Source organism: Canis aureus, chromosome 19, assembly GCF_053574225.1.
Source record: "Canis aureus isolate CA01 chromosome 19, VMU_Caureus_v.1.0, whole genome shotgun sequence".
Classification (NCBI taxonomy): domain Eukaryota; kingdom Metazoa; phylum Chordata; class Mammalia; order Carnivora; family Canidae; genus Canis; species Canis aureus.
Window position 1 is genome coordinate 2815757 of NC_135629.1, and position 12143 is coordinate 2827899.

General features: G+C 53.0%; 1 protein-coding gene across 5 annotated transcripts in view; it reads right to left on the reverse strand.

The window, feature by feature from the left end:
* Positions 1-12143, reverse strand: part of MGLL (monoglyceride lipase) — a 114545-nt gene that overhangs the window by 16941 nt on the left and 85461 nt on the right. For all 5 annotated transcript variants that reach the window (XM_077857592.1, XM_077857590.1, XM_077857593.1 and 2 more), the window contains one exon: positions 3128-3217. In XM_077857592.1, the coding sequence (XP_077713718.1) occupies positions 3128-3217 (90 nt within the window). The remainder of the gene's footprint in view (positions 1-3127; positions 3218-12143) is intronic.

Sequence of the window (12143 nt, forward strand, 5' to 3'; positions counted from 1 at the left end):
CCTGCAGCCCCTTCCACCTGGTCCTGCGTTCGGGAGCTTGTTAGGGAGGGGAACGTTTCTTTTCGTTTTGGGGCTTTCATAGCTGCAGGGTTCTGTGGGAAATATATTAGCTAAAGATGTGCCTTAGGACACCCTGATGTTAGATCCGGCGAGGTGCCTTTTCTGAACACATGTCCCCCCTGGGCGTCGCTATTTTTAAGGCTCAGCAGAGTGTTCAAAGGGAGTCTCCGAGCAGGGACAAGCACGGGGCTGGCTCTCTCCACGTGGCCGAATGGAAACAGGCTTCTTGGTTATTCCAACTGGAGTCCAGCCTTCAGGCAGCCCGCTGCCTCCTTCCTCCGAGTCTTCCCAGCGGGGAGATACAGTAGCATTTCTAAAGCATCACCCCATTTGTCTGACGCTCAGAAACCCGAGGAATGAGGGTGTGCAACCTCCAGGGGCGCGGGCTGGAGGGAACAGGCAGGGAAAGAGCCTGCTTGCCCCGCGCTCACACCACACTCCCAGGCTTCCCTAAGGCCTTCAGTGGAAGTTTCCATTATCTCAAAAATGAGATAAAAGCTCTGAAATTTGCTACTTTTGAACAAAGATGGTTTGGAATCACTGCATTATCTTCTTCCCTTCCTTTCTGCCTCAGTACCTTCAGGTGGTAAGATAAACAATTTGGATTTGCACCTGGATGTTTCATTGCAAAGATGTCAAAGGGAGCATCGTTCTCCCTCTCTCCCCCCCCCCTTTCTCCCTTATTGTTGTACTAGCGCAGCTGAGGCAAAGATAATTGGTTTTACTAGAGATTGCACATGCAAGCCAGACCCATTATTCGGGATGCCAGCAGGTGGAAGAGCCCCTGCCCCCGGGGTGGGGGTGGGGGTGGGTGGGGGGTGTCTCCCTCTCAAATCCTGTCTGCACACAGGCAATGGCCCCCAACCATGGCCATGGGTACCAGTCAGTGTAAAGCAGGAAAAAGAGCTTAGTGACTGTAGATGGTGCCGGAAGCAGGCAACCAGGCACGGGCTTCTCAATGAGACGGGTTCAGCTCTGGCCCCGATGAGTCGTGCACCTCAGAGAGCTTAAACCCCCTACTTAACCCTTGAGCCTCAGTCTTCTCATCTGTGAAACCGGGCTGTTGTGGCTCTCATCCACACACATTAGAGGGAACAGCACTGAGTTTGACTTTGGTGTTTCTGGGACCTAAAGGATGCCTTTTTACTGCATAGATGGGCCTTTTGAAATGACATTTGTCTTCTTTACCCAAATATTCTTTGATCCTGGTGGTCAAATGTGGCCCCAAGATGTGGCTTTGGGAAGCATCATGGGTTTTAAAAATGGATTAAAAATTTCAATTGAAATGTGGATGACTTGGGTTATGGGATATCCCTGGGGTCCCCCACAGGCCCCAGCACCCCCTGGGGTCTCTTGCCAGCATCATTCACAAAGAGGTGTCCCTCAGAGGCCTGGGAGTCAGACCTCTGATCAAGACCTCTCTTTCCCACACATTAAGGCCTATTCCCATTTAGTTGTTCACTCTCTGACTCAGAGGGCCAGGAGATCACATTTTATAATGAAGCTACAACCTGAGTGCTCAGGTCCCAAGGAAATCCAGGAAGGCCACTGGAATACCAGAGCACCCCACTCCATTTTCCAGGGTCCTTGGGGAGCCAATGATTCCACAGTTTCAAACTCCTAAGCAAGAGGGGAAACTGAGGCAGAAGAGTAGCAAAATGATTTGCTTAACCCTGAAGATAATTCCAGTATCTTCCAGATGCGCAGGGATGCCTCCTGTCCACTGGCCATAAGCCCACAGGGGTCCTTGCCCCCCCCCCCCCAGACAGAGCAGGCTGAGGAGCACACCCCCTAAGCTCTCAGGCTAGCCCCTGCAGCGCCTGGGCCAAGGCAAGTCCTCTCGACATGTGCAGTCTCAGACTGCTCATCTGCAACATGAGCAGCCGGTGGCTCACGTGGCACCTGCCTGGCACCCAGTCAAAGGCAGAATGCAAGGTGCTGGACTTGAGCTAGATGGAAAGTGGGCTGGCTCGCTGAGCAGTATCTTAACAGACCGACCCACATCTCTGGCATATTGGACTGTACTCAGGCCCAGCATCTCAGGCACGTGAGTTGACCTTGACCACTTGTCCCTGCTGACTTTGATGCCTGGTCCCTGGATTATGACATTAAACCAGGAGCCACCTTGCCTTTTCTGAGCTTCTTTCAGCTGGTTTTGCTTTTACAGAAGATAGCACAGCTCTGTCTGGTGAGCTGTGATGTATTTCCTGGCTCATAGGAGAAGGGGTTCACGAGGTGCCTTATGATCTGACCTGTTTACCCCTTGCCAGTCACCTGCTGCCCTCTATGCTGTGGCTGAACCTAACAACTGACTGTTCTACACGTGGGCTGTCCTTCCTTCGTGCCAAGTCTTTATCAGCACAGTTACCTTTGTTGGGAACCCTCTTCCTCAGCTCCGGCACCAGCTCCCACCTCCCGAGCCATGGACCTATGAACTTTGGCCTGGCCCGGATCCTATCTGCTACCACCATCCCAATTTGCCCCCCAGGAACTTCCCTTCTGTAAAGCTGAGCCCATGAGTTTGGGTGGGGTTGATACCAGTACTTTCCCTGGATAATAATTTAGGCCTGGACAGTCTGCCAATAAGCATCAGCCCTGAGACGTTTTTTGGCTTTTCCACCAACTGTCTTTCTGCTGGGGTTGCTGAGGTCAAGCTGCTGGTGACCCTCTTTGCTTGCACTTGGGGAAAGTTTGCCTGGGAATGAAGCCAAACCAGAGGATGTGAGAGCTGGGAAGAGACAGATGTTGAACAAGACTTTCAAGCCCCTGGATCCAGCCATGCCTGAAGCCTTTGGTTCCATTCACCGATAAATACCTCCTTTTGCTTGAATCACTCTGAGTTAGGTTTCTGTCCCTGGCAGCCACAAGAGACCTGGCTGATTCACACAACTTCATTTGGTTTGCTCCTTTGCATGTTCAAGGCACAGCTCAGGCATCATAACCATTTGTGCCTTCCCACCCAATCCTGAGGCCGCACAGCACCTCATGCATCTTTATGTCCCCATCACTTCATGCAGGGCCTCAGTGAAAGGCGTGGCCAGGTCCCCAGGTTTTCAGCAAGACTCACCTCCGTCTTATTCCGAGAGAGCACGCTGGAGTCGATTGGGCCCAGGGACATGTTTGGAAGGACAAGGTTGAGAACCTTCGCAGCCAAGACCTAGGGGGGAGGGGAACACAAGGGGCGTGAGTTCGGTGGCATCCATGCTCAGTTCCTTCCACGGGACAGTTTACAGTAAATTAAGGCAGGTGATGGCCCAGCTGAGCATCAGCCAGGTTTGCTTCCCAGGGCTGAACACCCCGACTCCCTCTGCTCTGACTCAGACGGCCTCCAGTTAGTCTGGCTCGGGCCTGCGCCGACGGTGAGCCGGCGGGAGGTGGGCCGCCATGGCAGGCCGCAGGAGGGCCACGTCTATTTTCGGCCTGCTCCAGATCCTGTGTGGTCACCTCCCCTGCAGGCACGCATAGGCTGTGGTTCTGAATTCTCTGTAGAGTGGCCTAGCTGAGTTCTTAGGCTCGAGTCTCTGCCCTGGGGTTCCTAAAAATACACAGCCGGAGCTGAATTGCCCAGATCACCTGTGAGGCAGGATAGTGCGGAGGCCCCCAGAGAAGGCTGCTCAGAAAAAATCACTTGATTGCCTGGTTTTCTCTTGGAGGGAAACAGAAAGAGTCACCGGTCAGATCAGGAGATGCGTGGCAGAGAGAAAGAGACCTCACTTGACCCCTGGCTGTGCTGTCTGGCGCACTTGGGCACAAGACCTGAGCATCACAGAGCCTCCGCTTCCTTAGCTGCCAGTGGGGACCTTGGCACTCTCCCCAGAGGACCACTGTGTGCAAAAGCACCAGGCGCGCAGTAGGTGCTTAACCCGTGCTCCTTGAACTTGAGCCCGATGCAGGAACAAGCCTCCTCGCCCCACCCCATCACTCCTGCAGGATCTGGTGTTTACGGAGGGATGGAGTGAGCCTGGATCTCCCACTCCTGCCTGCAGAGTGGGGCTCTTCTCATTTCTGCACTGTGCACAGTCACTTGGGGGTGAAGGATGCTGTTTCACAAGCGAGCTGTGACATACTGAAATTAGAGTCGCATGGAAGGTGGTGAGCAGTGAATTCTCGGTCTGTGTGGAAGGGGGGCCCATCACGGAGCTAAGAAGTGACGTCCCCTCGGTACCCTCGGTGGGGGCGAGGGCACCAACGTCTACCGAGTGACAGTCTCCAGTGTGTCGTACAAGCAGGATGTCACCTCACACGACAACCATCTCACAGGCGGCCAGGGATCAGACACAGAAGAGAAAAGGGCCTCGCTCCTGAAGGAACTCCAGTGCGTGAAGCCACTCTGACACCCACAAGGTCAGCTGCCCATGCTTCGGGCCAGGATGGGAGCCCTCTGCGTGTAAGACTAGCCTCTCTCCCTACACCCCTTGCCCGAGGTCTAGGCCAGCAAACCCCACCCCTGTCCACTCACTGCCGTCGAGGTACCAGGCACCACGCCAGCCCTGAGTGTGCTTGTGACAGTCTAGCACGGAAATATAAGGGGATCCAGCTTGCGGCACTGTGTGGGGGCCTGGACTTGGCCACACGGTCTGGAGCCTCATGGGGTGGACATGACCTGTTGGACAGTGTCAAGAGTCAAGGTGGGGTCATGGGCCAGCCCCACGGACAACACAGGACTGGGAGGCCTCAGGGTCCTGGGAGCTCAGGGTCCTGGGAACAGGTTTGGGTGTTTCCAAACACAGATCAAATGTCTGTGAACTCCAGGACAGACAGTTCTCCAGTTCACAGACACAGTTCACTCCTCTGGTAACCTAAATTCAGGAGTTGGGATCTGGGCTTTTAAAGGTTTAAAAAAGGTATTGGGCAGCCTGAGTGGCTCAGGCTTCAGCCCAGGGCCTAATCCTGGAGACCCGGGATCAAGTCTCATGTCAGGCTCCCTGCATGGAGCCTGCTTCTCCCTCTGCCTGTGTCTCTGCCTCTGTGTGTGTGTGTGTGTGTGTGTGTCTGTGTGTCTGTCATGAATAAATAAATAAAATCTTAAAAAAAATAATAAAGGTTAAAAAAAAGTATAAATAAAAGGAAAATACGGCAGATAAGGAGCATATTGCCATAAGCAGGGAAGCAATGTGCCGTACCCCGTGGCCAACTGCATCGGGAGGGTGGACTCCGTGGGACTTACCTCCCCAAGGAGCCATTGGCAGGAAGAATTTAATGTGCATCCCAAAGTTTGCACAACTGGTGTCTAGACATTTTGCCATCCTCAGTGACTCTTGCCGCAGCTCCCTGAGTGGTGTGAGGGCTTACGGTTGACGGTGTGTGGCCCATGTGCCCATCTGGTCCGACCCTCAAGGACACCGCTAGTTTTCTGTGCTTCAGTTTCCTACCCATTCCCAGATTAGAATGGCAGATAGCCAGGAAAAGGTGCAGGGGCATACAACCTCAGTAGCCATCCTACAATAAGGTGAGGGGGAGAGACCACCCCGCATCCATCCCAGAGCTCCGAAGCCCACCACCAGATTGCTCAGTGGCCAACAATTTACATTCTGTTGCCCGTCACCTGATTCTGCATGGACCTGAATCAGATGCCAGCCATTGGTGACAAGACACACTTACCTTCATCCTTGAATCTATATTTCTGCCCTTCATGCTTCTTAAACCAAAACATTTATACCCCAAAGTGCCAAGACCCCTATTTCTAGAAAAGATGCTGACAGTTTAGGTTTGACAAGGATCAGAAAAGGCAGAGCAGTGGCTCGAACCATCCTTGCTCCGCTTCCACAGAGGGCCAGGAAAGACTGTAGTTGCTGGAGAGGATGACAGTCGTCTCTCTGAGCCACAACTTTTCTTTCTCTTAACAGAAAAACTTTCTGCAGCTACAGGGAGCTTTTAGGAAAAGAGTCTTGGAGAAGAAATAAAAGAGGAGGGCTATTTCTGGACAAGAATTTGCTTTGTACAAAATGAACAATGCCAGGGGCACCTGGGTGGCTCAGCCAGTTAAGTGGCTGCCTTCAGCTCAGGTCATGATCTCGGGGTCCTGGGATGGAGCCCCACATGGGCCTCTGTGCTCAGCGGGGAGTCTGCTTCTGTCTCCTGCCCCCTCACCATGCTCTCGCTCTCTCTCAAATAAATAAACAAAATGTTTTTAAAAAGCAAAAAAATCCCAAAATGCATAATGGCCAGGTTTGGTCTCTGGAGGAAACTAAACAGGGCAGATGAGTCGGCCGCCGTGCCTCCCCCTCCTCAGTACAGTGAGCCAAGTGCTGGGGAGACTGGTCCCTCCCACAGCTGCCAAAGGCCTTCTCCCCCAAAGAACAAGCAGAAAGAGACATGGCAAGGGTGCGTCATGCTCAGGACTGGAGGTGGTGGGTGGCTGGGCCACTGATGTGACCAGCTGTGCACCTCCCTCCACAAGGATTCACAGGGCAGCAGCCACTCTTGCTCCTCTGAGGGAGCGGAACCGGGGGTCCAGGTTGGGCGAATGCACCTAAAGGAGCAGCTCAGGACAGTATGAGTCCCGTGACAGGGCGCAGAGGCAGACACTGGGGTGGGAGCAAGGAGAGCCGGTGATTCAGGCCCACACACAGAGGAGGCTGCAGACCCTCCAGGAAGGCAGGGGGCACAGACTAGCCTTCTCTCTCGTCAGCCTGGTGGTGTCTTGGCTCTCAACCCCACAGACCTCCACAGGGCCTCGGCACCGGGAGACTGCTAAGCCCTGGGTGTGAGTCAACACCAGAGAGAGCCCGCAGAGATGCCTGGCACCCCATTCACGGGACAGGCCCAGGGAGGGAAAACTGAGGGAGGCTTCTTGACTTCAGGGAGTCCCTTGGAGTGACATGGGCACCTTGCCTTCCCAGGAAGACAGCACTGTTGTTGGAACCTTCTGTTCCTTCCATCCCATTAGTGTAGTAAGGGTAGTGGGAGCAGCGCCCCCAGCCAGCCCTCTCCCTGCCTCCTGTAAGTGTGGTCCTCACACCAGCAGCATGAGCAGCACCAGCAGCTCCTAGGGACTCTGGCCTAATTGGACCAAGGTCAACATTTCCACAGACCCCAGGGCATTCTTGTGCACTGTGAAGGCTGACAGGGTGGGGATGCAGGTATGTCTCGGGGAAGCATCACAAATGCCTCTTCCCAGGTCCCACCCTGAGAGATTCTGATGGAATTAGTCTGAGGTGGGGCCCTGGAGTCAATCATTTTTTTTTTTTCTTTTAAGCTCCCTGGGTGATTCCAGCGTTCAACCAGAGTAGAAAAAATGCTCTCATCCACTCCCGGATGGGTCCGGGTATGGACAGAGTTGAGGCTGGCACACGGATGTCTCTAAAAGGCATGCTGCCCTTTTGAAGGAGCCAGGATAAAAGATGTTTGGACAGGCCTGACCCTTAGCTCTTTTTCTAAAGCTGCAAAGTCCCAAACCACATTTCTAACAAGATGTAATTGGGTTGAGGCAAATCTTTGGCTGACAATAATGCAGATTAAAAAATTTTAAAAAGAATTAGGTGCTTAGCATCTTCCCCACAAAAAAAATCCAAGAAGGTTGCAGGGGCAGGATGCCTTAAACAGTTGCAAAAGATATTCCCTTTCCCTGCCCTTCTTTTATGGGTTGTTTATTCCATCAGCCAATAGGGCAGAAAGAACTAAGCGGGTTGATTATGGTGATGCAGAGAGTCAGACAAGCTGAGAAGAGGGTATGAGGGTAGGAAGGGCACGTAGTAAGGAAAGAGCGGCAGTGGCAAGGGCCTGACAGACAGAGCCCACACCCTGAGGATCAAGTCTGTTCAGGCTGCCCAGGTGGCTGCCTTGCCACACCATCATCTCCCTCAGCCTCCACCATCATCTTCCTCAGTCTCCACCATCATCTCCCTCAGCCTCCACCATCATCTTCCTCAGCCTCCACCATCATCTCCCTCAGCCTCCACCATCATCTTCCTCAGCCTCCACCATCATCTCCCTCAGCCTCCACCATCAGCAGCAAGAGCCCCCCAGCTCCTTCCAAGAGAAGGCAAAGGAAGCTGGGAGAGGTGCCAAGGAGGGGTGCGGCTCACCCATAAAGAAGTTGGAATAGAAGAGAATAACCTTCTTGTTGCCAGTTCGCTCAGGCTCTTCGGATAATCCTGCAGGAGTGTGGAGATCGCCTCAGATCCAGCTCAGGGGAGGGATGACCACAGACCACCCCCACCATCCATGACCCCCCTCCCCAAAGGTTTGTGCCCCCACAGGAGCTCCCAGAGGTGCTGACTCAGCAGGAACCGCAGGTCTCATCATTGGAGGATAATTTGGGGACCGAGACCTACAGCTAATGGGCACCAAGTTGCCAGCCCCAGAAAAAGGAGGCTGAGAGCCAGGCAAATCTGGATTCGAACTCTGGTTCCGCATCACCAAGAAAGTCTCCGGTCCGCAGTGTCTTCATCCCTCAAATGGGGATAATGAAGTGACCCTCAAAGCCTGGCTGGGGAGGTTACCCGGGACCCAGGTCCCACGGAGCTCATCCTTAACCACCCTCCTGCCTTCTGGCCCCAGGAGAAGCTCAACAAATACTCCATGGCTGTTTGAAGACAGAGCACCTGCTGATGTTTTTCAGAGCAAAGACTTCAGGAAAAGCATGTGGCCTGCGGCTGTGCAATGAACGTCACGGTCACAGCTAAAAACCCAACCTACTGCACCCACAAAAAAGGACAACTCTCTCAGAAGTGAGGTGCACCTCCTGATGAGCAAGAGGCCAGAGTGTGTCACTGGCTTGTGACACACCCTCGGGGGCATTCCTGAATGAAGTGCAGCGCCCATCACTTTAAATACTAGTGACTTGCACAAATGCCTCTATTGATCCAAAAGGTTTTAATGGCTCCCTAAGATCATTTTTAAGCTTCTGCCACTGAAAGACTTGACACGAGGGAGGGAATGACAATCGCTATCTTCTAAAGTGGCTCCAGCAGGAGCCCTGTGCAAAAGGGGCCAGAACCCCAGGCCTCCTGTGAAGGAGGCGTCTGTGCAAGGGTCAGCTTAGAATTTCTTGGTGGGGGAGGGATGTACCCTCAGGCCAGCCGAGACTGGAAAGTGCCTTGTGCCTTTTCTATAAGCCGAGCTGGGAAGGAGGGCGCAGCTGCTCACCGCTGCATGTCCCATGCCTGACATACAGCAGGGGCTCCCCAAAGATGTGCTGGGGAGATGACTCATTCCTTGAATGTCAAGTGTCTAGGGGTCTGAACCTCTAGCTAGGGCAGCCCAGGTGCTTGCAGGACAGAGGTACACCCCACCTCCACCAAGGTACATCACAGCTGCCAGATTCACGGGCCAGTTCATGACCGTAGTTTAGGTCCTGGTTTCTGTTTATTAGGCAGGTGCTTTAACCAACTAAGCCACAGAACCTTATTAGGTCCTGGTTTCTGGCTCTAACTTTACAGCAAGTGAGAAAGAGTAGCAATTTCCCCTGCTGCCACCCACCTGCCCTCCATCCCCGGCCCCCAGATCATCCCCAGGGCCTTCTGGAGCCCAGTGACTACAAACAGATGAGAATGTGCTCAAGTCAAGAGAAGCTGATGGCAGGATATTCTGGGATGAAAGAGAGCATCCTGTCTTGCTCACTGGCCTGGGCTGGGGCCCAAGCTGACCTTGAGCAAGACAATTGGCCTCGTGTCCTTGTCTGTGAATTGGGAATTATTTTTCCCTCTTTACTGGGCGGTGACGGAAAGGAATTGAAACAGTGTTTCACTGAGGGCTAGGTTCATGGCAGCCCTCCTCTCTCTACTTGGCCAGCTGCCTTGGTTGATGGGGAATGGAAGCATCTGGAAGTGCTGGGCTGGCTCCTGCATCCCTGACCCTGGATCCCAGGGGACAACCTTCAGGAAAGAGGCAGAGAAGACCATTTAGAGGACTACCCTTCCTGCAGGCTGTGAGCCCCCATCCTGACCCCAAGCACGGCCCAGGGGGATTTCTGGTGTTCTTCACCCTACCTCACCACCCCCTCCTAGAAAAGCTAATGGCTCTGCAACCTGCCCTGAGTTCCTGCACGCTGTTCCAGGGAAAGGCTAAGTAAGGAGACCAGAGTCTAACACATACACCCTCTAGCAGGGCAGCCAAGGGTGTCATCTCTGTACCCCGGAATGACTCTAGCCCTGCTGCTCTCAGGGGGTGAGACATGGAGATAATCCCCCATGAAATGGCCTCATAAGCAGCTGAGACTCATTCTGATACACTGGATATTGTTTCCAAATTTTTCCTGCTGTCACTTCCCTTGTGCAACCACATTCTAAACACAGACAGGGTTTGGGGGCCAGAAGTCTCCTTTGTCTGTTCTCTGGGCTCGATATACCCCAATTTGTTGGAAAAAAGGAAAAGGAAAAAAAAAAGGAAAAGGGAGCATGGAGGTTAAGACCAGATGTATGCAGGTCTGGCGGGGTGTGGGGGACCGGGGTGGGGGTGGCAAAGGCTGTAGTCTGGTGGGGGGATCAGCGTTCCCCATTCCAGGGGGTGGGGGCTGTCATCTTCCACATGCCTGTCTACTCAAAGACTCAGATGCCTCATGCTGCCCGCTTTGATGATTTGGGGAGTGTCTCCAGCAGGAGTTTGGTCCCATAAAACAAATGGTCGCAACAGTACATGGGCTGAGCTCCGGGAGAGGAGGCCCAGGGCCAGGACTCCGGCTTTGTGCTCCGCGGCCCCGGGAAGGCCCCCTCCTCCACCTCATGTCTGAGGTCTGTAGTGGGGCTCACAGATCTTACCTGATCCAGGCCCCATCCTGAACTATTTTTGCTAATCCTGCTGGGGAGGGAGCTGCAAGAGGTATCTCAAAGTAAAATAACTGAATTAAAGCCAAACCCTCAAAAAGGAACAAGCCGACAGAAAGCACAAAGGGGGTATTTTCATTTGTGCAAAAACACAGGACCGGATGGAGGGTGCCTGCGTGTCTCAGCTGGACGGACACTCCGGCTGCCCACCTCCGGGCAGAGAGACCCTGTGCTGTCTATCCTCTCTCGTCGTCCAGAGTTTGAACGATATGAATGAATTATTCTAAAGATGTTTAAATTTTAAACATTCTATGAGACTCTGTCAGGAAGGTTGTTAGACAAGACCTGATGCGTGCAGGGGTAATCAAGTCACCCCGGGGGCGGGTAGGCAAACGAATCAGAGACTCTGTCAGTCAAAATTGCCCAAGACCCAGAGGCAGCAACAGATTTCATGGTGGGGAAGATGTGTCCTCAGGTCTGGGGGCAACAGGAAATCCAATTTGTCTTGGTTAATAAGAGGAGACCAGCACCCCCCAGGGATGGCTGGTTCCTGATTTGACAAGGTGATCTATTAGCACAGAGCCCCGAGAGGTCACGCTGGCAGCCTTGCCCGAGAGTTCCACCTCTGCCAGTGACCCTGAGGGGAAGCCTTGTGGCCCACCTCCGGGCCCTGCTACCATGACCCCCATGTGCATTGTATCTGGTGAGCCTCATGGTCTCCACTTATCTCTAAGGGAAAGCATCCTAGACGGAGAGTGGTCAGCCCCAGATCCAAATCAATCACACAAGTTGTGTGATCCTGGAGAGTCACTCACCCTGCCCAAGCCTCAGTGTTCCCATTCACAAAGCAAGGTCACAACCTCTCCCTAGGGCGATAGTGCACAAGAAAGTGCCCATGCTTGGCAATCGGTGAACTGAGTAAATCTTCCTGAGTCAGAGAATATGGATGCAGTGAGAACTCCCCTCTCCACTGTGGTGATCCTGGTCTTGCTTATTCTACTTAGAAAATAACCTTGATTTGAGTGATTTGGCTTCATATAATCACACTCATGATGGGAGCTGTCCCCACAGTCCTACCTCCTCTTGCACGTTTCATTGACCATGAAGTAGCTCATCCGTGCATTTTCCCTGTGGTTCTATGAATTACCTTTATTTCTTTCCATGGCAGAGCCAGGGTGGCCTCCACACAGCCCTGAAATTTACTAATGATAGTTGATTTCAATAAGTCAGTGGCAGTTTCCTTAAAATGGGGTAAAATTCGAAGAAGCTTGTGCATCTCTGTTCTTCAGCCAATTAAGTAAATCGTTGTTCTCTGGTTAAACCATCAGACAGTTCCAGGTTTCTCTTTTACTCAGCCTGCCTCCATTTCAATTTGGT